This window comes from Seriola lalandi, unplaced genomic scaffold, assembly GCF_002814215.2.
Source record: "Seriola lalandi dorsalis isolate HSWRI2012SDOR001 ecotype SW California unplaced genomic scaffold, Sedor1 jcf7180002054347, whole genome shotgun sequence".
Taxonomy (NCBI): domain Eukaryota; kingdom Metazoa; phylum Chordata; class Actinopteri; order Carangiformes; family Carangidae; genus Seriola; species Seriola lalandi.
Genome location: NW_019524900.1, coordinates 135,015 through 160,728, shown reverse-complemented (window position 1 = coordinate 160,728; position 25,714 = coordinate 135,015). Strand labels below are relative to the sequence as shown.

At 41.0% G+C, this 25,714-nt stretch overlaps 1 protein-coding gene across 1 annotated transcript in view; it reads right to left on the bottom strand.

Annotated features, from left to right (window-relative positions):
- Nucleotides 1–13,149: 13,149 nt before the first annotated feature.
- LOC111656193 (nephrocystin-4-like) overlaps nt 13,150–25,714 on the bottom strand; it is a 130,358-nt gene continuing 117,793 nt past the window's right edge. The window contains exons 19-25 of the mRNA XM_023407831.2: nt 23,479–23,635; nt 22,895–22,971; nt 22,564–22,649; nt 20,554–20,725; nt 18,322–18,501; nt 17,654–17,797; nt 13,150–13,465 (exon numbers count right to left, since the gene is read on the bottom strand). Coding sequence (XP_023263599.2) covers nt 13,325–13,465; nt 17,654–17,797; nt 18,322–18,501; nt 20,554–20,725; nt 22,564–22,649; nt 22,895–22,971; nt 23,479–23,635 — 957 coding nt within the window. The 3' untranslated portion in view covers nt 13,150–13,324. The remainder of the gene's footprint in view (nt 13,466–17,653; nt 17,798–18,321; nt 18,502–20,553; nt 20,726–22,563; nt 22,650–22,894; nt 22,972–23,478; nt 23,636–25,714) is intronic.

Sequence of the window (25,714 nt, the reverse complement as noted above, 5' to 3'; positions counted from 1 at the left end):
TATTGTATTTAGATTGTGCTTCTACAGGTTTTAACATTACATACTTAAAAATTCAATGTTAACACAAATACTGCAAGTTGAAGTTGGAGATAATTTTAATTTGTTTTACACATTATTTTTTACTTTGTCTTTCAAAACAAAAGGTTTACTTTACAATATTAAGCATGCGTTAATATTTCATTGATTGACACTTAATTTTATTATTAGGAAGAAGTTTCTCTGCAGAAACTTTAGTGGTGTCACTTTATTGATGGTGTTTGATCATAATAATTTAGGAAAAATCTGTAAAATAACAGTTTTTCTCTCTAGAAATATTAATGAAACTTTCTGTTAATTTATTGTTTTTACACTTTAATTGAATTAGGATATTTTAGTTTAGTTATTTTTTTTACGATTTCTTTTTTACAGTGTATGCAACTTCTCATGTGAAACTTGCTCTTAAAAGCTAAGCGTGTTCTTTCAAATGATCTTATTTTGACAAACAAGTCTCTGATTTTAATGCAATAATTGGTTAAAACCTTTATTGCTTTAAAATAGGGGCATTGACAAGGTACTAATACCTCACACAGTCAGTTATGTATTGTATGGTTGGCAGAAAACTTTTACTGACAGATTCAACTCACTCATATTCAGGACCAAGCGAGGCCATGTCGAGCTCTGTGCCTACGTCCATCATTTAGACTCATTAACGCCTGAGTTAGCCCGAGGCTTGACCTCACTGACTCCACTCACATACTACTATTTACCTATTTATCTAAACTGTTTTCCACAAGCCAAGCGTTCTGTGTTTTTCGATTTTCAGACTGTGTTGTGTTTGCACCGATGCTTTTACGCAAATGCAGTTCCTATTAGATAAATAAAGGTTTTTTGAGTTTGAGTTTAGTTACAGACCAGCTTGGTAGCAATGGTTGTACTTCAGAAAACCTCATCAGCCAAGTAACTGACTTTTAACTCATTAAAAGTTATTGGCCTCAGGCTTTGAAGACAGTGGTAGCAGCTGGGTCAAACATAGAGACAACCAGTATTTACCAGGAAGCCTAGGGTGTGGGGTTTGATAGATGTGTGCATTTACCAGGCAGGGACCATCTAACAAAAAGACACTATTAATGGTGTAATGGGAAATGTAGGATACACTGAGCCATTCTGAGGCCTAAAAGTCAGCATATTTCAGCTTCTGCTGCTTCGACTGTGACCATTCTGTTCTAATCTGCCTCTTGTGAGTCCTCCGAGTTTATGGAAGTGCAACACTAAATCAGTGGAACACCCATTTAAAACTGGGCTTTTATGTGTTTCCCTGAGATTTTCAATTAATTTGAAAAAGCCCCCAAATTAGCATTTAGATCATGCAACATTAAAACTCTCCATTAAATTCCATTAACTCAACAATGAACATGTTTATGCATTCTTGTGGAATTTGATCAAAATTTCTCAGTTAATCGCCTCAGTTACAAGATCAGTTCTGTAATAAACACGTAATCAATCAAACTGGAACATATCATTTCACCAGAGCGGGAACACTGAATGTGAGCTTATTTTATGTTGCCATGGTGCAGTAACATGCAGATTAGCCCATAAAACTACATTAGTCCGTTCTAATAGCCAGTAAGTCTTTTGCTTCAATGTGGGGACGCCTGCTGTTTTATGAACTGAGAGCTTGTCCACACACATCGGCTCATTTTCTTTCTGAAGGGGAGATGAGCCTCCACTGACCCTGAGCTCTGGAGGCCGACTGGGGGGGGGGGCTTATGGATGGTGATGCTTGGCCTTCTGCCCAGAGCCAGGACATGGAGTCTCTGTGGGCTCAGAGAGTGGACAGGGCTGACCTCAAGGAACACAGAGTACTATCAAAGTGTACAGTGCCAAAGGATCAAACACTGACTTTCATCTTAATTTTCGGGAAGCAAAGTGCAAGATCAATGTGCTGTAAGTGTAAGAGGTGCGAGATAGTGCGAGATGTAGAAGGAAGACTGTGAGGTCATCGAGGGGTCCGCAGCTTGAAGAAATGGCAGCTTGTCCACAGGCGGGAAGAAAAGCTGAACACAAATGGAAAAGGACAGCTTATGACAACACAGTCAGCAGTGCTAAAATAATTCACATTAGACTATTGCCTGTAAAATCCACAAGGCATGCTTTGCTTTGTCCTGTAGCATCCAGATTTCACCACTGGTTCATTGATGTGAACTTTCCCAGTTCTGACTCGTCCTGAAAACCGCCACGCAATGCTCCAAAAATAAAATAAAAGAAAGACAGAGAAAAATGGTTTTAGTCAGTTTAATGATTGATAGTGATAAAACCTGAACATGTTGTAGTAAACACTGATTGTGCTGCTTCTATTTTCTTGTGATGGATTCATCTCCAAAATTACAAAATTAAGTTGCTTAAGTTGTTGAATTTAAAAGTAACATGTGGCCATTGTCTCTGTCTTTATCAGTTCATCTTTTTCGCTTCTGTTTGGCCTGTGATTTTCCCAGTGTTTGGATTTCCTGGTTTCTGTTCCTGCCTACTTTTTTGAATTGGTTGTAAATGACTTTTTTTGTTGGTATTAAAACACCTTTTTTCCACCAACCTGCTTTGTTTTTCTGCATTTGGGTCCTTAATACTTGAAAACCTGACACTGCTTACTTCATTTATCTACTTAACAGCGCATACAAGAAGTTCAGTTCATGGGAACCTCCAGGTTAGGGGTTGTAAAGTTCCTGCAGTGGAAAAGGTGAGAATAACTGACTCCCCGTCCTTCACAAAAATGCTATTAACCGAGTCATTAAATCTTTAGTGTGAAAATCTCCCAGCTCATTTAAAGATGTTTCCATCCTGAACAAGAATAATATTTGGAGTCCTCAATTAAACCTGCTTCTCTTTTCTGTTGGAAACTAGTGGTTAATAACATCACACATGTTTACAGCACATATCCAACATAGAAAACATTCATGTGTCATTCATGTTTATTTGGAGCTGTGTGAGGCACACACTGTGTCCAATATTTTCTCTCCTTGCAGTGATGTTTTCTTCTTCACTAACTAAATTTAGCTGCTAAACAATGCTTCACAATATTCACCAGTTAGTTGCTCACAGCTGTTTGGAGCTGGGCAGGAAGCACACGGTCGACTTGGTTGTCATGGCTACAATAATAAACATGCCGACTGTATCGAAAGCAATCTACCTACCTTTGTCGCCATGGTTATTATAATAACCGTCATGCCGCGTTAGGTTTAGGAAAAATGGTGATTCGGGTTAAAATAAGTACTTCCTCAACATTAAACAATCTCTGTTGTCATGGTTACAATAATAACAACGAACGATCAAAGATAATAGAAAAAACATAAACTGCTACTTCCCATGGGAATCGAACACCGCTCTCCTGTGTCGCTTTTTACACTGCGTCACCGTAACTTTTCCCTTTGCTCCTGTCATAATTACTACGACCACTAGATGTCGCCTAGCAACAAAACGTAACTATGAGTCATAATAACATGCTGTGTATAAATTACCTATGGTCTCCTTTTTCACAGGAGGACGGTTTCCCAGAGCAACGGTTTGTTTCCCATGTCAAACTGACATCAGTGTTTCTTTTATCAATGACGGTTCCACAGCCGCAACCTGTTTGCCTGCTGTTTATTATTGTAACCATGACGATGGAGGTCCTCCCACCTTAATGAAGTACTTATTTTAACATAAACCCTGATCTTTAACAAAAACTTACCATGTAGTTTGTTCCCTAAACCGACTGTTCCACAAGCTTAACTGTATTACAACAGCGAGGTGGGTTCATCAATACCAACTAGCAACACTTTCCACTGTACAAATATTGATCTGAGCCATTGTTCACACAAATGTATTGATTATTGCAGCTTTAAATCACTTGTTAAAATGTAAATTGTTCATTTTAGTTACATTTTGCTGTGGAAACAGATGTAACTGTACCGACCTTCTACCACCCAGTTGAACTGTATGTTGAGAATTGGCACAGTACAGGGTGTAGATTCATCTTCCAGGGTCAAAGTTCAGTTCACACAGATTCAAATGAACTAGTTCATGTTCATAGTTCACAAGTTTACTGTTCCAAAAGTTGAACTAGTTCATGTTCATTTCCTCTGTTTTGAATGAGCTGCTCTGAGCTATATTCTTTTCCAGTGGAACCTCCCACACATCCACCCTCAGCCCCCAGTCACTGCCACGTTACTGTATACACTTACACTATATACTACTATAGAATCACAGTCAAAGATTACCTTAAAAAGCCAAAAAAAACCAATGGGAATATGTGTTCTACCACTTAAACAATGTGTCATATGGGAAGTTTACAAATGTAATTCAGCTCTATATACAGTACATTTTTTTATGATGCAGAAAGTGAAGTAAACGTAAACTGTACATGCAATGGAAGAGTTATTTAACCTGCATGACCCAAATTATGCAGCATCAAAAACATGCAATAGATTACAGGCTGGTTCAGGCTCCACCGCTAGCTGACAGATGTGCTGGACATGCTGGATGCTGTAAAATCACAGTTCTTCTTCTTCTTCTTCTTCTTCTTCTTCTTCTTCTACTAATGTTTTTGGCAATTGGCAAACAGCTTCATGGAGCGACCTTCTAGTGGTCACATTAGCGTGTTCATGCACACCACTGATCACCAGTGGCCTAATTCTTTACTTTAACAAGTCTTTGCTGACAGAAGGAAATGGGGAATGATGTAAGGTGAGGGCATTCCTTTCTGCACTGGATTTTATGGAAAGGGGATCTGAACTGCCTCCACGCTGCTGCGAGAAATTACCTGAGCTCTGACCCCTCACTTGATAAGGTGGGCACACAGGCGATTTATCTCGAACAGACCTGCCGTTCACTCATGAATATTTACAATATATCTGCAGTGGTGCTCTCAGGTCAATAGGACTGCACTTTGTAATCAACATTGATGCTATAGGTTAATAACTGCAATTTGGTTTTTGTCTCCCAGCCTAATCTCATTAGGTTAAAATGAATTTCTGATTATACTCAATCATGGGGAATCTGAACAGAAGTGCGCTGACAGATAGTCCCGAGATAATGTGTGCGTCTGATACATGCTGCTTTGACTTTAAATGCAACGTGTAAATGGAAAAGGACAAGGTTGAGGCGGGAGGCAGCTTTGTAGTGTCTCTGATGTGACTGATAATGTTTCTGTACATCCCAGCTTCACTAAGCGGCCGCTCACTCTGATGTGCAGTGGTTAAAAAGCGAGGCGACATAGTTCGCCAATAGGTCTGAATGTGTGAAGTCAAAGAAGAAGAAAATACAAGGGTAGAGCTCTTGGCTTTGAAGACAGTGCTCCCTGCTTCCATTGTGCTGCTTTTCCTAATTATGCCAGCCCATTCTGCTGACAGACGGAAAGTGCGCTGTGACGCCCAATCAGTACTCCATATTTCATTTCCCCTCTCTCTCCTTTCTAACCGTTAGTATATTAAACCAGAAATCCGGTGACTGATTTTCAAAGAGACTTGATTAAACCTAGGAAATGGGACATGATTTCCCATTTAAAATTCATAACAGGCCAACACTTAAGTAATTTGAATCCCCTCTACCGTTGGAGCAGTCGGTATCTGCATCAGATTGAATTCACCTTACTGCATCAATCCATTTTATTTCAATTTGATAGCAAGCAAACTCAGTGGGAATAACCCTGTATGTCAGTTTTCTCTAAGGTTTGGCAAATAAAATACAGCTCTACAGAAAACGGAGAACAGACGGTTTCCTGCTGGGTGTCCTGAGTCCCAACAAATATCAGTACAACACTAAAATGTCCTAGTTTTCATGACAAATAAAATAGTAATCATGACATTATTCATATATCATGATCTGTCCCACTCACCATTACCTAACCCAAAAAAAAACACACTCACAATGCCACAGGTGTCCCGATTGGTCTGTTTGTATGTCAGTTAATCATTGTGTCATTCAGGCTGTTGCTAGCCTACAGCATGAGTCATAGGTAAGCATCATACGCTACGACACTGGGAGTTATCTCTGACAGAACCAGTGAGTATGCTAATATCAAAGAGACAGTCGGTCTGTGAAAGAGCTGCAGGAGGCTTACCCCTTCCACTGTAGGGTCCCTGGCAACGAAAACGCTTCATTCATGACGTCAGTTGGTGTTGAAAGGTGCATTCAGCAAGCACCGAAACAACTGTCCCCCATCCTGATGAAAACACCTATGGTGCGTGCACCGCACTTCGTCCATGTGCATGTGTGGTACACTTGATAGTCCTCATTTGGAGGTTTGGAAATATGGTCACCCTCCTCCAGAATGTACTGCTGCTTGTAATTCAATTTGCCTGACCTTCCAGTTTGCTTTAATTGAAAATGGGGCTGCATATGAGAAATGAAGATGCCTTTGTGCATATTAATTCTCCATTAGTGCTGAAAACCTACTAATGCTTTCAGATATATTCATAGTCTTTTATCCATCAGGTGCTGAATAAAACAGCAAAGTATCGCCCCTATCTGGCAGATGTAATGTTCCCTGATGAAAAATGGATAATATAAATGGTCCGCTGGTTATAAAACATCCTTTAAGTTAAACTCAGTTCAAATTAGTTAAAGTAAAGACTGTATGTAAGGAAACACCATGAGAATATTGAGCACACATGATATTACTCATTATAAATTAAATATGTAATTACAAACAATAAATAAAATACACCTTGATCAGTTCAATACACCTGCAATGACCAGTATCTTATGTTGGCTAATGCTAGCTAATGTTAGCAAGTCATTACAGGAAGCAGGAAGCCCTGCTATGCCCAATTACACAACAGTTAGTTCTGACCAAGTAATTTGATTGGACGAGAGTCAGTCCATGAGTGTAATAGAGTGTAACAGCAGTGGGACTTTTAACTTCATATATCACTCCGCTTCACAGGTGTTCTATTAACCGTTAATTAGCACCAGATTAACGGTCGTTATCCATCTTAGATTGTGACAAACTTTGCAAAGATGAAAATATTTCCAGAAATAACATTTGAATTACAGGATGTGTGGTCGTCAGAAGAGGATGATGAAGGGACACACCTGAGGTGACGTGTTCACAAAGTTACAAGCAAGTCTGCACTGTGCAGGTCAAGGAAACAAACAAATCCTAATCTGTTGCTTATTTAACTGATATGGCGCTCAGAACTGTTTCATTCAAACCAACTGAATGGAGCAGAGCAGAGTGCAGCTGGGTTCATGCTGTGTGAGTATCATACACACACATTGATGTTTCATACAGTTACTGAATGTAAATATGGTGATTCTGGCTAAAATAGTATGACTCTATAGTCGACCTCTGCCGACAGCACTTAGTGGTTTTAGTCAGCTGTACTCGACCGGGCAAGAAGTTTTGTGAAACCCTCCAACAGCAAAAGTTCATGCCACCGTCAGCACTACTGCAGATTTGTAGTTGCCATTACTGGATTTGGCTTCTGCAGCAGCATTTCCATTAAGACTTCTCATCAGACACGTCTCATATTCCAACTTGGACACAGCATCGGGGATGTAACCTGTTTCCAGTATTTTATGATCAGACACACTGACCCAGACGCCTCACTGCTGTTCATCAGGCCGCTGGATTTGTCAGAGCGGCATGTTGCGTGCACAAATCATCCCCCCTCTCATGTACCTTCAGTCTATGCATCATCAAAAATGTCTTGAGATTGATGAAAATATTAATTCCTTACAATAAAAAACTGAGCAAAATTTTAGTGTCAAGCAGTGAGGAATCCACTCATCTCCTCTCACTTAATATTGGTGGCTGCACAATTATGAAAAAGGAGTGAGTTAAAATCTCTGCCTTACCTTTGATCCAAACTCATTTAACAAGCTCCTGAAAGCAATATTCCTAAGAGCTTATTTTCATCTCAGAGATATGTCCAGAATCTGTAATTCTCTTTCTACCTTTTCAGATGTTCTGACCGGCCTGTGCTGCTGCAGTGCACCACACTGTGGTGGTCCCATTCCTAGATGCATAAAATATACGTATTTAAATCTCTGCAGACAGGATATGCATACAAACTAGAAAATATAATCACACAGTCCTCGATTTCACATCGTCATTCACTTTGTGTAACTGCTTCTGTCATAAAATCTTTAAGAGGGCAGCGGCCCTCAATATATCTTTGCTTTATTATCCCATAAACCTGCATGATCTCAGTATATAACCAGTATATAAAGCAAACTGTTGGAAATTGACATTTTTAGGAATTTTAAGTCTTTTTAAGCTTCAAACCTGACCTCCCACTGTACCAGCATCAGGTCTCCCCTTGCTTTCCTGACTTGAGCTTATTTACAGTTTCAATCTGGGCATGTAGCTGACACTTGTTCTAGATAATTAACAGCGAGGGAGCAGCACCGGCTGACAAATTGTTCAAGGACACTTAGAAGAGGTCACTCGTATAAGACATCATTTGTAGCTGTTACCATCATGAACCACTGACCCATTTATAAGATGATCTGTCTTCTGGAGACCATAACATTATTTTAGGCATTCATCCCCGTCCATATGACAGATTAGAAGCAGTGAGCACTGATGGCTCTACTGGCTTACATATGGAGGACACTTACTGTACATTTAAGATGCATAAATACATACACTGTGTGTGTGTGTGTGTGTGTGTGTGTGTGTGTGTGTGTGTGTGTGTGTGTGTATGTATGAAACCACAAGGTTTAAATGATGTCTGATTCTAGCTGCAGCCTCGGGTGTCTGACAGACCTGTCAACCCACACAACAGTTTGGACTCGTTTCTCGAGCGACTAAAGAAACAAGCTTCTCATTCTTTCCATGAGAACTGGATCGGTAAAACAGAAGGTGAACAAGCAAACACGGTAGCACAGCGAAATGCAGCATGCAAGCATTAAGAGCAACGTTACCATCTTCCCAGAGCAATTAAAGGTTTAATATTTTCTATAATTAAATGTTTAAATAAAATGCAGTGTAAAGTCACCGTATACATCCAGCACAGAAAAGACTGATGTTTTTGATTTGAAATCATGAAATCAAGGAACAAATCCTTTCCTTGCCATCAATATTATTTAATGTTTGTTTTATATGTATTCATATGGACTGTAATGTGATTACTTGTATGCAGAGTTCTGCTACTGTATGCTCCACTGTGACAATAGAGGCATTGAATTGAACTGAATAGAAGTGAGATTGGAGGTCCACGTGTTGTAACGGTTTGGTTTCCTCCTGCCTGTGAGGACAGGGAGGCTGGTGAGAGCAGCAGTGGTGGCTGGCTGTATGTTTAAGGCTGCCATCTACTGAGATCTGTCTTCAAAATGGATGTTTGTCTGCCGAGAGAGGAACAGTGACGCTCCCTCCGTGAAACATCCTTTGTGCTTGACAGTGGCGGCTGAGGGAGGAGGTCCTGCTGAGACGAGTAACAAGGTAATTGAATTTCAATTTGTTAAGAGGTCCTTCACACACTTCACGTCTGATCTGATCCAGCCCCCCCCCGAGATAAAACCAGACAGCTGCTTTAACTTTACCCCTTCTCTCATTTCTCTTACTTTCTTCTTCCTGTTTCACTGTCACTTCCTGTATCACTATATAAAAGACTTAATTCAACCCTGTGAGGTGAAACCTGCAAGCTTGTTGCTGTTTAGCCACACCCCAATCAGTGATGTCATAGCAGGTGTTTTTTCCTTTGCCAGCTGTGAAAGACATTAGCTGTGACATCACTGATCAAGGAGTGGCAAGACATGAATTTCCTTTTTTTGTTTTTTAAATTTCTCTGTAGCTGTAGCTTTAAAAAAAAAAAAACGAGTTCTCTGTTGTGATGTGTGTTTGTTCTCGGTTTGATAGTCTACAGCTTGAAGTAGATTGCAATTATACACACGAGCTCTCTTCCCTCCACTGTGTGAGAGCTGATCCAGGCCAGCGGTGTACATGAGGAGGAGGGCTGGTTGCTAGGTTGCATATTCCTCCAGTTACAAAGCTCTTTGATACCTGCATCGCTGTATGCTCTCACAGACATGCACCCACTCACATGGCTCAGGCCAGGCAGCTGCACACGCACACACGCACACACACACACACATACAAAAGACCATACTAACACACAGACATGCACCCCGTGGGTAGGCCTGGTTCTCTCCAAATCAGGGCAATAACAGCCACCCTTCCACCCGGCAAAATATCAAGGCAGCCTTTCGGCTGGGCAGCTAGACAGGAGTTGTCTAACCACTCTAACAAGGTGAGCAGACAGTGTGAGCTGTTGTGGCGGGTGTCTGTGCTCCTTCAGGAGGAACCGACAACAACTGGACTGGCAGCGCTAATAAGGTGTCAGCGCTGCTCTGCCCCTCACTGAGAGAACAACCATGCAGCTCACACTGAGAGCTGCTGCTCCAACGGGGATCAAGGTATTATAACTGCAACCGGCACCATTTCTTTTCTTTTCTTTTTTTTTTTTAAAACTCAAAACACACCTGCCTCATCAGCCTACGTTGAATCACAAACCAGAGCTGCAACAGGAAACAGAAAACCTCCCTACCAGAGAGGCTGCGTGTTATTTTTGCTCAAATTGGGGATGGAGGCTGACAGGAAATCTCTTTCACACACAGGTAGTGACGCATGAAACATGACGGCTGGTCGCCACTCTCCACCCAAAAACACACACACACACACACACACACACACACACACACACACAGGGAGCGAGCTGTGAGGGCGGTGAAAACAAAACTTCATTCACTTTTGCCGGCATTTAAAGGATGGGCTCAGATTAATATCTGTCACTGTGATCTCCTCTCCCGTCCGTACAGGCTGTGCAGAGATCCTCTCATAGCATCCTCTCACAGTCCTGATTCTGTGCAGATATACATGTTTAAAGTTCAGCTGAAGCTAATTCGAGGCTTTAGCTAAGCATGTTTGTAGAGCTCTGAATCACATCATTGGTTCAGTGATTCAACTTGACAGTTTCCCCTGGTTGGAGAAACAATCAGAGCTTGATAGGTATAGAATTAGAATTAAGACATAGCTAGGTAGCTACCGAGCAACACACGTGACAAATGGCTTCTGAAAAACGGTAAAGTGCACGGATGAGGTTGATGCAGCCGCGCTGGATAACTTACGTCGACTTCTAGAAATAACAGCCCTTAAGATAACTTCTCCTAGCAACCTCTAGCTTTAACTGCCACTGCATCAAATTAACTTAATTAACTTTCACAGATAAACATGATGTTGGTGGAACGACTACATCTCCTGCCGCAGATTGGTGAAGGCAGGAGAAAAGAAAAAAACAATCCCATTCTGAAGAGAAACCAGCGAACGTGAAGACGACATCAGGTTTAACGAATGGAGTGAATGTGGCAGTTTGTCTGGGCTGTCCTCATGCAGACGGTCCTGTTGAGGTTTTATTTCATTCTGTGTGAACACAAAGAGAACAAAGAGCTCTTAAATTTGGAAGACGCTCAGCAGATAACTGCACATTTCAAAGTACTCAACTTGGCACAAATCCTCCTTGGATTCAAGATGGTCACCATTTCCAAGATGGCTGACACTTCTGGCAAGGAAATGTCTTTTTTTTTTTTTTGCAATAAACTCGCCCACAATTTTCCCATACGGATGATCCAGGTGTCAAATCATTTTAACAAAGCAGAAGGTAAAAATTCTGAACACTGTAAAAATGTTCACCTACATTTTACAAATTAAAAGTCCTGCTGAATTACAGCAATCGTACAGAGGGACAGGCCAAAATAATTTTAATGATTTAAAATAATATTTAATTGACATTAATAATTGTCCTCACAGTCAAAAACACAGGATTTAATTGCAAAATCACTGAAATCTGTCCAACGGATAAAACTCTGTGGTAAAACATGTTTCTTATGCCGGAAATGGCGGCCATCTTGGAAAATGGTAGCTAATAGCTAAAGGGCTTCTTCTTTTTTGTAACCACATTTAAAAGATTATTAGAGTTATCTGCTGCACCATTACTTTGCTTTACAACGTGTGTTTTGTGTTTGTTTCTTACGCCGTAGTCACGTCAGAAAAAAATCACCGGGGCCAGTGTGCATAGCTGGAGTGATTACAGCAACATGCACGTAGAGTCGTGTATGAAGACGAGCTTAAAGAGATCCAGACCTCTCCTTTTAGCACGGCGCATCTTTTAGCATAAAGAGCCAGAGTGTCAAAGGCTACGTGGAACTAATTATTAAGTGAACACAGCTTTAATGTGTGTTTCTGTAGGCTGTTAACATATTAACATAAAGCGGAGAAGACAGTGAGGCGTCGGCTTCAGACACGATGCGAGAGAAGGTAAAGTTGAAGTGCATCTGGCTCGGTTGAGATGTTCTTTTTTTATTAGCCTTCGCTGCTGTGCTGAGGCTTATTTTGCAGCCTGCATTCTAATGAGAGAGAAAGCAAAGGAGGGAGGGAGTGTGGGTGTGGGGGGCGGTGGTGGAGGTTGTGTAACTCTGTGTTACATAACACAATGTGCATGGCCTTCTCTCTCTCTCTCTGTCTGTACCTCAGATAGAGAGACGTGCAGCAGAGCGAGCAGGAAGGAGAGGATGGAGGGTTTAAAAGGATGCTGGTGTTAATGAGGGCGATCTGAAGAGAAGTGCGCCTCGCTGGAAAATCACACCTCATTACGGCACTGTTTCTAATAACGCCGGTGATGAGGATTAGTTGTTTGGGAGGTGAGGGGACGGGGAGAGCGGACCCCTGGCTTGTCTTAGATTAAAACTCAACCATCAAGTGGCATTCAAGTGGGTTTGTAGGGTAATTAAAGTCGATAAAATGTTATTGCTTTCACCCTTGGCCCACCTTCGGCTGGTCGGGGGTGAACCGTCAGACATTTGTCGGACATTTCGGCAGAGGACGGATCACTGCTGAGATTCAGCCTTGACGCTGATATCTCTGATTACAAGACAGAAAATCGTGTTTACCTTCAGTTACTTTTCTTCCTTGCACTCAAATTTTTTGTTTTTATGCATAAAAGCACTTTTAAGTTTAGTTTCTACTTTGCTTTAGTGGATAATTTAGTAAACCAAGTGTTGTGTTCGGGCTTTTAAGAGAGTGTAGTTTGCATTCAGTGTTTGATTCTTGTAACCTTATTCCACTGAAGCGCACTGAGCCAGCAGAAAAAAAAAAAAATCTCCTCCATTCATAAAATAAAACTTCAAAAGAAAACTATATATGTGATAAAAACAAAAAGTTTATTTCTGTATTAAATCTGATCTAATATAAAATTACACACACTTGGTATAAAACCTCCAGCTCATTTGTGCTCAGGTGTTTATTCCAAACACAGTCAACATTTCCGAGGAAGTAGTTTTACTCTGTGTTTGAAGCAAACAAACAAACGTCGGGTCACGAGTAGTTGACTTTCACACAGAACGTCTCCTCTGTCTTCTCCTCCAGATTGTTCACGTAGACCAGGATCTCCACTGAGCCGGGACTCTGGCTGGGGGCGAATCTCAGTCCGATGCTGTAACTCTCTCCCCCGCTGATCTGAACACAGAGAACACAAACAACATCCTTCATTTTGAAGTGCGAGACCATGATTCTTCTTTTCTTTTCAGCCTGTAACACCACACAGATGCGACCGTATCCATGTACACCGACTTCCTGAACGTCCTCTTTAAATGGAGTCATTCATTATGATTTCTAAAAGGACTCTTTGGGAATTTGATGACTTCATTTTGATTTTTGGGGTCAATATTCTGTTAAGACTGTTATCAGGCTTATGAAGGTTAAACTTTACTATTAGTTCAGAGATGCACTGTTCCCTTGTTCTCATTATTACAGAAGGCAGTCATGTCTGTCACAAACAAACAGAGCGAATTAGAGAAATGATTAAATTAATTAATTCACTAAAAGAAAAGGAGGAACTTATTGTCATTCATACACTAATGACTAGTCAGTCATATGATCAAGTTCTGTCTCACCACCTTCACAGTTCATATAGTTCCACAGTTTTGCTAAAACACACTAGTTATGGTGGGTTCTACCAGGGATGTTATGGGAGTTATAGGCTAACGTTATCCTCTTTAGGCTAACGTTATCCTCTTTTTAGGCTAACGTTATACTATTTTTAGGCTAACGTTATCCTCTTTAGGCTAACATTATCCTCTTGAGGCTAACTTTACTCTGTTTAGGCTAACGTTATCCTCTTTAAGCTAACGTTATCCTCTTTTTAGGCTAACCTGACTCTTCTTAGGCTAACATTATCATCTTTTTAGGCTAACTTTACTCTTTTTAGGATAACATTATCCTCTTCAGGCCGACATCATCCTCTTTAGGCTAACTTTACTCTGTTTAGGCTAACATTATCCTTTTTAGGCTAACGTTATCCTCTTTAGGCTAACTTTACTCTGTTTAGGCTAACATTATCCTCTTTAGGCTAAAGTTATCCTCTTTAGGCTAACTTTACTCTGTTTAGGCTAACATTATCCTCTTTAGGCTAAAGTTATCCTCTTTAGGCTAACTTTACTCTGTTTAGACTAACGTTATCCTCTTTAAGCTAACGCTATCCTCTTTTTAGGCTAACCTGACTCTTCTTAGGCTAACATTATCCTCTTTTTAGGCTAACTTTACTCTGTTTAGGCTAACATTATCCTCTTTAGGCTAACGTTATCCTCTTTAGGCTAACTTTACTCTGTTTAGGCTAACATTATCCTCTTTAGGCCAAAGTTATCCTCTTTAGGCTAACTTTACTCTGTTTAGGCTAACATTATCCTCTTTAGGCTAACTTTACTCTGTTGAGGCTAACATTATCCTCTTCAGGCTAACATTATCCTCTTCAGGCTAACATTATCTTCTTCAGGCTAACGTTATCCTCTTCAGGCTAACGTAGCGATAGCTGGGTGCTCACTACAGTATTATGCTGCAAAATAATAGTTTTGTGGTATCGAATTTGTTATTGAGAATCGTGGAATTTCATTGGTTTTGGTAAAAATTTCGGGTATCACGACCTCCCTAGTTTCTACAGCAGAGTCCTCTCTCCAGGCTGGATCCTTCAGCCTGGAAATAGTTTGGTCCTTCACAGCGCCCATTCAGTCCAAGGAGGTTTCAAATTTAAGAAAGGTTTGCCCTTCAGCCTGGAGAAAATGACTCAAACACAACACTTACCTGAACATAAAAGACACTATCTAGAGAAAACATGTTTCACCCACCTGCTGCACAGAGAAATCAACATCTTCAAAATAAAGGTCCCCCATAAAATAAAGATTTGAAATGATGTTAGAAATCCGTTCGGGTCTTAAACGCGGAAATACATGTCTAACTTTAAATTTAGGAGTTGGTCCTTCCTGTTTACTCTGTGGTCACATGTCCATTGTTTGTTTCAGTGACTGTTTGAGAACCTGTTCACTCTCTAAAGTGACACTCTAAACTCTTCTAACTCTGTGGCTCTGCAACAATATTAAAATACTGAAGTTGTTGTTTTTGTATTAAAAATGATTAAATTGTATTAAAATTAAATATGGAGCTCAGTGTTAGTGTGTGTCCAAAGCCTAATCCAATAAGAGTCATCTGAAACCAGAAGATGATTACACGAGGAAACTTCACATGGTTTATATTCTTCATTGTTCTAAACTCCTGACATCTCACTCCTCTGACTTCTCCTTTTACTGATTACAGGCACACGATGCTTAATGTTTTCATCTTTTTATTTCTCAGGGGTCGCAGTGTGCAAACCATCTTTATGTGGTCATTTTTTTGTCTTCACAGTATTTCAATCAGAGCAGAACTGTCGTCTTGTATTTTCTGTAATGGCCAGTAACGGATATATGGGTCAGTTTGGGGGATTTATGCTGTAATTGTCCCCAAAAGCGAAGCAGTATTGATCCCTGCTTCTCTTTCCCTCTCGACAGCTAGTTTCATCATGGCGGTGGATAGTTATGTTAAAAAAGAGAAAGGTGTCTCCGCATTTGCTTAATGCTGCGGGCACAGTAAATTCTTTATGAGACACCTGGAGCCTCGCTGACAAGATGGAAAAAAAAAAACAATGGGCTATTTTTCACTCTGCCCACCTCCTTCTGTCTAATTGATGCAGTGTCTTCTGGACGGCAGCAGCGAGACTCTTTAATAGTTCATGTGGAAATAGATACCAACTGCACCTCATTCATTTATTTGTTAATTTAAAAATGCTGCTTTCCCGTTTGTTTCGCCATCACACCTCTGCAAATGAGAGGCAAATGAGAGGCAGCGACTCCGGCGCTTCATGTCTGTATGTGAGTGAATCAGCTATTAGACACCGAGGTTGACAACATAACAATAAAGCAACAAGCACTAATGACTTTGTTTTATTCCCCCGTTTTTTGTTCTGAATGCAAACGAGGAAGTCGTTCACCTGTCACAGATGTGGAATGAACCGTCGCCACGAGAGGCCAGAATTTACCTGTGTCCCGTCAAAATGTGTTTACAGTAAATACTCGAGGTTTCCTGGCGACATCTGAGACGGCTCTTCTTCTCTAGTTTGTGGGTAGTTACAGGTTTTTGTCATATTTGACACTGTCATTTTGTTTATATTCAATTATACAATCAGTAGTTTTATGGGCCGTGATATCTGCTAATTTTGATGGATCTTTCCAGTTTATTCACAGACAAACTTTATAAAACTCATCTGACATTAAATTGTCTCTAAAGCAAACATCAGGAGCTCTCGCATCATTTATTTTAGCGACATTCAGAACGACCTTGGTTTCCTGAAGAAGCGAAACTTGACTTCCATCACTACGGCAACGCGTGTGAATATATACGGGCGCCGTGGTCGTCACTTCAACCGTCGCTGCTTTACGTCCCTGTTGTTCTGGCTGCACAACAGCTCAGTCACAACTTCACTCAAGTGTTTGAACGCCTACACACGTGTTTCCCAGAACAGATTATGCTTTTATCTTCTACAGTAATCAATAAAGCTGTCTACACAGGTCAGGTGACAGCTCGTGTTTCCCTCCCTCTTAATGTGCGTTACCGTCACCTGAAGCATATTTCACACTTCCAAGTGTTTTTCGTTCGCTGCCAAAACCTGATGACCTACGCTCAATACTGCGCCTGAATGCATCGTGTGTAGACAAAGACGGTCTTTAAGCACCCTGCTCTGTAGCAGCTACATTTCCAATAAAGTTTAGAGTTGTAGTTGAAGTATTGCCAATAGCTTTTTGTTTTATGAGCATACTGAAAACATGATTGCACCTAGATAGAGCAGTTTTTTACTTTGCAGAAAATAGCTTGGAGTTTAATATGTTAGAAAAAAAAAATCTTCCAAAAGCATTATTTCCCATAATGAGGAAGGGTGCAATCATTATGAGGCTTTAAAGGTGAACACTAATGACATCAATACGCAGAATTTTTTATTAAGACTTTTTTATATCTTTATGTTTGGCAAAGAGAATTCCCTGTTGTTTCCATTATTTAATCCTTGACTAAATTAAAATAACTAATAAAAATAATAAAATAAAATAAAAATAATAAATTTTACCATTGATCAGCAGCACTTTCCATTAAAGCTGTTCATGAAATACTTTACAGACTGGTACCAACACAGTCACCCTTAATCCCATGAAACCATCTGTGCTGATCGTAGAGGCGAATTGTTGCCGAGGAGGAAGCTTCCTCCTTTCGTCTGGGTGTTAATCAAAGTAATGATTTTACTCCCAGTGAGAGTGAGAGAGCTGCACGACTTCCTGCTTCGCTCACCTGGAATTTATCGTGTTTGAACTGCAGCAGGTCCGGATGGTCCGAGCGCAGCAGGAACGTGCGGCTGCTGGTGTAGGGGTTGGTGTAGGTGATTTTTCTTGAGCTGCCACGCCCACCGCCGACTGGGACACACACTTCAAATGCCTGCGTGCGCGCGCACACACACACACACACACACACACACAGTTTGTGCTAGCTTATGCTAACCGTTGGCCAATAAATAATTTAAAAAACACTGGGACTGAATGAAGACTGATGATAAAAAAAATCTGAACTATATTTAGACACAGTTTTAATGTATACTCTGTTGATAATCTGTCAGTCAGGCCCACAGTCGGTGAGTTAGACGGTTGTTCTCTGACTTGTTTCATTGTCGTGAAAACAGAAAGATAAAAACACGTAAGTGAATTGTGTTAAAATACTGTATGTGTGAGGAAAAGGAGGAGGAGAGAAGCAAATGTTAACGCTGTGAAACTGGGCTGAATGCAAACACTGCGCCATGGCGTCATGAACATGCTAACTGGCGTATTGCGTCATTTAACGTCTTTTCAAGCAGCTTTAGCTTCTTTGCATTGACAGAAGTTGGAAACACTGGTTTCTTCTGGGTAACCGAATGATATTTGAATCCATGTGCACTCAAGGTTAAGTATTAAAGAAACGACTCCTACCTTGGACAGCACGGGCTGGTGGACGTTGAGACACAGTAGCCAGGCGGTGACCAGCCGCTGGTTCTCCACGTCCACCGCGTTCACGTACAGGAAGCGGCTGCCAGCGTGCCACGGCTGCACCTTCAGCTGCAGCTCCTGCACGGCTGCGGGAGGCAAAACAAACACGCCGTCCGGATCCACCTGCAGGGAAGGTGTGGGAGAGTGGCGGTAAAGGTTTATTGGGTTTGGCAGTGGGGTGTAGAGATGTCGGGTGGGTTGTGAGATCGAGTAAGAGACAATTAATAAAAGGGAAGGAGAGGCGTTGACCGAGTAACACAGTACAGAAGAGGAGGGAACAAAGTTATAGAAAAGAAGAATTAATGGGAAAAGGTGTTTAACAAAGTCAGAGGGAGGTGAAGGAGGTGTACAGATTACAGGAGAAAGTGGGTGAGAAAGAGCGAATGAAAGAAGCAAAGTGAGGGGGGAGACAATGAAATGAGAGCAAATAGAGGCAGCAGAGTGACAGAGAGACAGAGGGATGTGAGAATGAGATTTACTGTGCAGCTCCTTTTTAATCTGTTGAGAAAAGCAAAGCAATTCTCTGGCGGTGAGCTTTATCCTGTTTTATAAGACTCCTCCGATGCATTCCACGCCGAGCTAACCTGCCGAGAGTCAGATCAAAGAGGCCGCCGATGCATACGGCAAAATCTTTTAAAAATACATCTGTCACTTTTTCAGCCACTACCCTGTTCTCTTCAGGGGAGACATGTTTGGGTCGAGCTGTATGGTACACGGTGGCTCTGACAGTCCATCACAAGGCGATGCCCTTTTTACTGCAGCTCTGAGTGAGAAACATTGTCAAACTCCCTCTTCTCCTGAATCTTGTTATGAATAAGAAACGATCTATTAAAAATGGAGAGCAATCTGACACTCCTGGAACACATTCTCAGATGTTCAAGGGAGCATACAGCCATTGCTAATTTTTTTTTTTCAGGGATTGTGTCAAACTGCGTACCGACATGATCTGACATGATTGCATGAAGTAATGTGGGAACCTAATAAAAAGAAATGAAGTGACAAATGAAAAGACCCATTATTACGTCAATCTGCATTTGTACATTCTTGATAATGACTTGAATCTTAACCTGGAGTTATTACAAAAGAGGCTGTTGCTCTTCCATTGTTTCCTGCTGCTAAAGAGAACAATTTGCATGAAATCATTTTACAGTTTGAAAATTGATAACGTCCCATTAGATATGTAAAAGTCAAGGTTTAGATGATTAGAGCTGTTTCTGATTCTTTTTCTAAGTTCATTGCCTTTCATTTTAGTCAGACGTGTTTTGGAGAACATGCCAACTCCACACAGAAAGACCCTGTTCAGACCTGCTATTAAATGGTTTTAATCACAGGTGGTCGGCTGTAAGTTCAGGTGTGAACGCTCCCAAGACGCATCGAGGACACATCTGAGATCCGATCGGACCACATGTGACCACATTCTTTCAGCAGTGTGGATGTGAATGTGTCCAGGGCCACACTGAAGGACCGACTGCTCTACTGTCTGATTAGTCCCAGAACCTTCTTGGTGTGAGGCCACAGTACCAACCACTGCACCACCAGCAGCATTAAAGATGTAGAAGAGAATCGCTCCGGTGTTTTTTCCACCCTCTTGATCTGAAGAGTTATGTGAGTAACTACAGTACTGTGAATTCTGGATCTAACTGACTGTCATGAGTCAAATCGAGAATCGATGCTAAAGCTCTTCTTGGGTCTTAAATCCAATCCAAACTACCTGAGCCCATTGAGCATAAATTAGTTTTCAGTATAAAGTGTAAAAACCCCCCCCCCAAAAAAACCCCAATTCTTAAAGACAAACTCAATCAAGAGGAAAAACCCTGTCAGCCCAGTCAGACCCGAACACAGAGAGACTGGAAGCAGCATGATGCTCCGCCAATTACTGAGCAGCTGCTGTCCAAAAGAGCAGCGGTCCATGTCATTTTTCCTGCACTTCACAGTTCACACTCTCCATTTGTCTCAAAAAACAGATTTTCTCCTCCACTTGTTACGACACACACAAGATCAGAGCTGGTGGAAGGTCTGATTGGTGCCGCTCGAGTGTTCAGACATATTTACACACGGACCTGAGACCACTTGTCCAGACAGGAGTGAACGTGGTGTTGACAATAGTTACGTCTTAAAGTTAATAAACATATTATTTAAAAACCGTAGAGGTCAGTGAATCACGATGGCGTGTACCTCGATCTCCGTGGGGTGTGATGAGAAACATTTGACCTTGCGAACAGCCTGCTTTCCCCTCAGCACCAGTGATTGACAGGTCCGCTGTCCGGTCACACAGCTGACGTCCACCCGCTCCAGGAAATGCACATAAATCTGCCAGATCTGGGAGGGAGCTGCCATCCACTTATCACTGCAGAGAGAGAAAAAAAAAAAAAACATCATCAGGATCAATTAAGCTAACGAGGAAGGCAGTTCTCCGGCTGTGGCAGCAGAAACATCATCATGATCATCTCCACGCTGCTGAGACGGAGAGGATTCAGTCTCAGTGGTCTGACTCTGACTCTGAGAGCTGTGAGGCTCGGCTCTGTGACAACAGCACTCAAGGAGCATTTGGGGATGTTTGGTTGAGACGTCAAGTGATGTGGGTTTTTGAGGACAGACGCAGTATCATTAATGCTGCTGCTGCTGCTGGAAATCTTCACATCATATTCAACATTTCTACATGTTGCAACAAACGTACAAACTGAATCGCTGAGGGTGTTCCGGCGATACTTTATTTAACAGGTCCTGTAATTTTCTTCATAATTTCCTACAGTGTTTTCTTGAAACAAAGCGTCATTATCATGTAGGTGAAGAAAGGGACTGCCTCGGGCTCCCTGCTAATTTGTTTGGGGATTTGCATCAATAATATAAAATATTAATTAGTCCTGCATCATAAGCCAATTTTCTGGCCCTGTAGAAGTGCTATGTCTAAAACTAGTTTTAACTAATCCCATATTATTTTAATTTATATTGTACTGACACGGCACATTATTAATCATGTTGTGTTTTCTTAAATTACCACAAACTAATTGACACATCATATTGTTCCAGCGTGAGAGAAGCAAATGGCCTCAGTGTCCAGGCGTATGGATGCGACACCGTGGGTTTTATCTATAGAACAAAGCGTTAGCCGTGTTCCTGTTTTTGAGCTCATTTCCTGTACAGATTCATACATGACTCTGATGGGGCAGAATCCAATCAAGATCTCCTTAGAAATCAATTAAAGTTGACCTGTGGAGTTTCTGTCCAGTAGCAGTTTATATGAGGAGGTCCCTATTTTGTTTACACCTTGTGCAACGGGATCCACACTCCTGTCGACTTACTGGCAGCAACATTGTTTTAAAAAAAATTGGCTTTACAAATGTTTTATGAGGCAGAGAATAAATTTGACACATTAGTCAGAACTCAAGGACACACACAGAGCATTAGCATCAGCATAGGTTTTGCTGTTTACACAGGAAATGCAATTTTACAATTCATAGACAGAAATAATTGTGCTTGTGTTTAATATCCTTATTATTTATTGTGAGTCATTCTGTAAACTGCTACTATTTTAATATTGATTAATCACAGTGTTGGAGCCTCGTTAAGACTCTCTAGTACAATCACTGGAAATGTAAAGTCTGATTTTACTCTGAACTTCATTTATTGGGACTAAAGTAAACTGATGATGTTCATCCTCCTCGTCTTTCTTCTCTGCGTCTGATCACTTGTGGTGGAAACTGATTGATTAAAGGAGAGTCTTCAGTGGAAATGAGGCTCGTGCACATGTTGATATAGTGGAACCATGTGAAGGCACGTATTTATAATTCTGATGAAAAGAGTGTGTAAGAATATTTCTGGTTTAATCATGAAGCTACAGAGTTTTATACATCTGTCCTCAGCCCTGCAGTAAATATGTGACCAGTCTAAACTTCACTGGAGTTGAAAGATAAATCCCCGACATTTGATTAGAGGCAAAGGTTGGTCCGACATATTAACAAACCCACACATAATCCAGATGGAGATTTGGGAGACTAGAGGTAGGGTTCTGTAACTTCAGGCACTAAAACCACCAAACCTCCATCTGATTAGTTAATTAATTAAGCCTGTGTGAACAATTTAATTTGTCCAAAACAGACTGCTTCTTTATACCTAAGCTGTACATGTGCGTGTGTGTGTGCCTGCGTGTGTGTAAAGTATCCCTGTTCAGTAAATAATACATACGTGAAAACCATCACAAAGAACATTTTTATGTGTGGACTGGGACTCCCTGGCACTTTCAAGTACACATCCTGAGGCTCCCCTGGCACCTGGGCAGAACCAGAGCAAAAGGCAGAACCATGTTAAAATGGAAGGAGAAGAGAAAAGACAAAACAGAATAAGCAGCAGCAGTAAAAGAAACCCTGCGTTCGCACTTTAAAAGTGTACGGCATGATGTAAGGGGAGATTCTTTTGTGTGTGAGAACAGCTTGCAACTGATGACAGGGGAGCAATGAATCCCCCTGGTAATATTAATGTGGGTTATTAGAACATATAAGACAATTCATTCCCTCACCAGCATCCTTGTCTGGCAGATGATGTTCGGGTCACTGCAGCGTACAGAAATGTAGGCGCCGGCGTCTGGGTCTCCGGCTGAGGAACCCATGAACGACAAAAACAAACAAAAAGAAGAAAGTTTTTCACACACAGCTGACCTTACGGACATAAATAAGAACACACATCGAATGTGATATAATTTATAAACATGCATATGTGCTGTAGATGTGGTGTAAGTCTTCACTTCATCTGTTTCACATTTTCTTGCTTTTCATTTCCGGCTCTATTTCCAGACGCCTCTCTGTTGTTATTAGCCTCTCTTTTGTGATTGAAGTTGTATTATATTGTAAGATTGTATGTGCTGATATTTTAGTAAAAATACAATAAAATGAAAGTAGAATACATTATTCATCCTGATCCACCTCCACTCCTCCCCCCATGTTGTATAAATATGTTATTCTGTGTCAGTGAAAGCAATTTTAAAAATGCAATAATATGCAAATTAATTTTTAAAAGAAATTAAATCATCCAATCTAGACACAGTGCAGGGAGAGTGCAAGGGAGCAATGGCTGATGGGGGATGACTGGGGTAACCGTGACTACCTGTGGGGTCCTGCCAGGGCGGCAGACGGATGGCCTTCTTCAGGAAGCAGAGCTCGGGGTGGTAAAGTCGGAAAGTCTGGTCAACAACGTGGGGTGTTGGCTCCACGTTCACCTGGCAGATGGCCATCGGCTTGTCGTCCTCTGCTTTGAAAGTCAGCTGTGGAGAGAAAATGGGCAGTCTCAGCAGCATGCCACCCCCCCCCCCCGCCTGATGCTACATACCCAGAAAGAGCATTTACATCATCAGGATGCAGAGAAACTCCTCAGTGAAAGACAAACTGATAAATCATTCATAGCTGCGTTAGAAGCTCCTTAAAGGGGAATGACAGTTTATAACAACTTTTATTTTATTTTTTTGCAATGCTTCTTCCATTCATTTAAAATGGAAAACATACAAACAATCAGACATATCAGTTCTTTAAGTGTAGCTGCTGAGATCTGGGAACACGGTGACATCACTGCAACAAGTCTGACAGCGTATCAGTTTATCAAAATTATATTCTTTAATGATCAATATTGTGACAAGCTGTGGCTGTGACACTGTGAGCTGTGAGGAGTGTGAGCAGAGTCAGATTTGGATGTTTTAAAGGAAGTTTCCAGTGTTCCAGCAAAAAAAGCTAAATTTAGAGTAAATTCAGAAAAACTAATTCTGTCTAGCAGAAATATATATTTTCATTTTTTTATTTTTCTTCTATCTTTGGATCCCTTAGCCAGTCCAGATCCAGATCCAGATCCAGATCCAGATCCAGATCTAGACCCCCAGGCACAAACACTGATCTAAACCACTCGAAGGTGAATCTGAGAGCGAGCAGCGACTTGTTTGAAACCTGAAGAGTTGCTCGTGCACCATTGGACTTCATGTTAGTGATGTTGCAATATTCCTGGATCTCAGCAATGAACTTGATCATTACAGTTAATTAATTTTTTTACAGATACAAACAATAATTAAATTAAGACCAATGTTGTAATAATTGGATTTTTTTTTTTTTTAAAGGTAGTGTGAGGAAGGTCATGTAAATGCTGTGTTGTTGTTTGGCACAAACTAAATTAATTAGTTAATCTACACTTTCTGTGTGTGTGTGTGTGTGTGTGTGTGTGTGTGTGTGAGACCTTAAAACAGGACACAACAATACAGACAATGTTCCTGTGTCATTAGACATTAAGAAAACACCCACATTGTAATTCCTGGCTCTCTTTAGTGAAATGCAGAAGTGGAACTTTGTGTTTTCTTCCTGAGGCATTTCAGCTCTAAATAACATATAAAGCTTCTTCTTTTTTTTTTCTTTTTTTAAAAAAAAAAACACTCTTAAAGAAGTTTTATTCAAACATTCACAGATGATGATGATGATGATGATGATGATGATGATAGAAGCTGTACACTGGAATATAAAAACTGGCCTCAGACTGCTGAAACCCCCACAGAGCTGCTGAGTGTGCTTTGAAGTTTACTGCATTGAAACAGCCCAGAGGATCTGTCTTCACACACATGCACTAATTACATACGATAAGTGGTATACACACATACGCCAAAATATGCAAACACACTGGGATTGCCAACCTTCTCACGTACCATCATACTCTACTCCATCATCTCAAACTAGTGCTTGCCGCCTTGATTTGAATGACTTCATGCTCTGCATAACTGAAGTGGAGTTCAGGAATTATAGATTACGTATGGCTGAACAGCAGGATTGCAATGTTAATGAATTATTCACTGACTATTTCAAACCGTATCAAATCAGAGGAACACACAGGTTTTGCGGTGTGACTTGACGATGTGAGTTTGTCTGGGTCACACGCTTCATTCGGATCCAATTCCAAACACATTGTCATGAACTTTGCTGGAGATGTTTCACGTTGAGCTGCTGACTTCACGTTCGAAGCCACCGTCAGGTCAGAATTTCCCTGTGACCAACACTTTAGTCCAAGTCAAGGTTACCTAGAAATTTCACGGACTGATTCACAAGAAATCTGCTGTGAATGTTCAGGTCCCTAATGGACGAGCCCTTATGTTTTACTTGATCCACTGCCTTTCCCAGAATGCCGCGGTCAGGCCAGAATTTCCACTTGTACAAATATCCACTGGGCAGATTACCATGAAATTTATTGAGCACATTCATGCACTTTCCTCTTATGTCAATCAAAACTCAACTTTTCACACAGAACACCTGATCGTCTAAATGACAAGTCGCCATTAAATTCACAGATCTGGGACGACCTCGTGGCTTTTATTCTA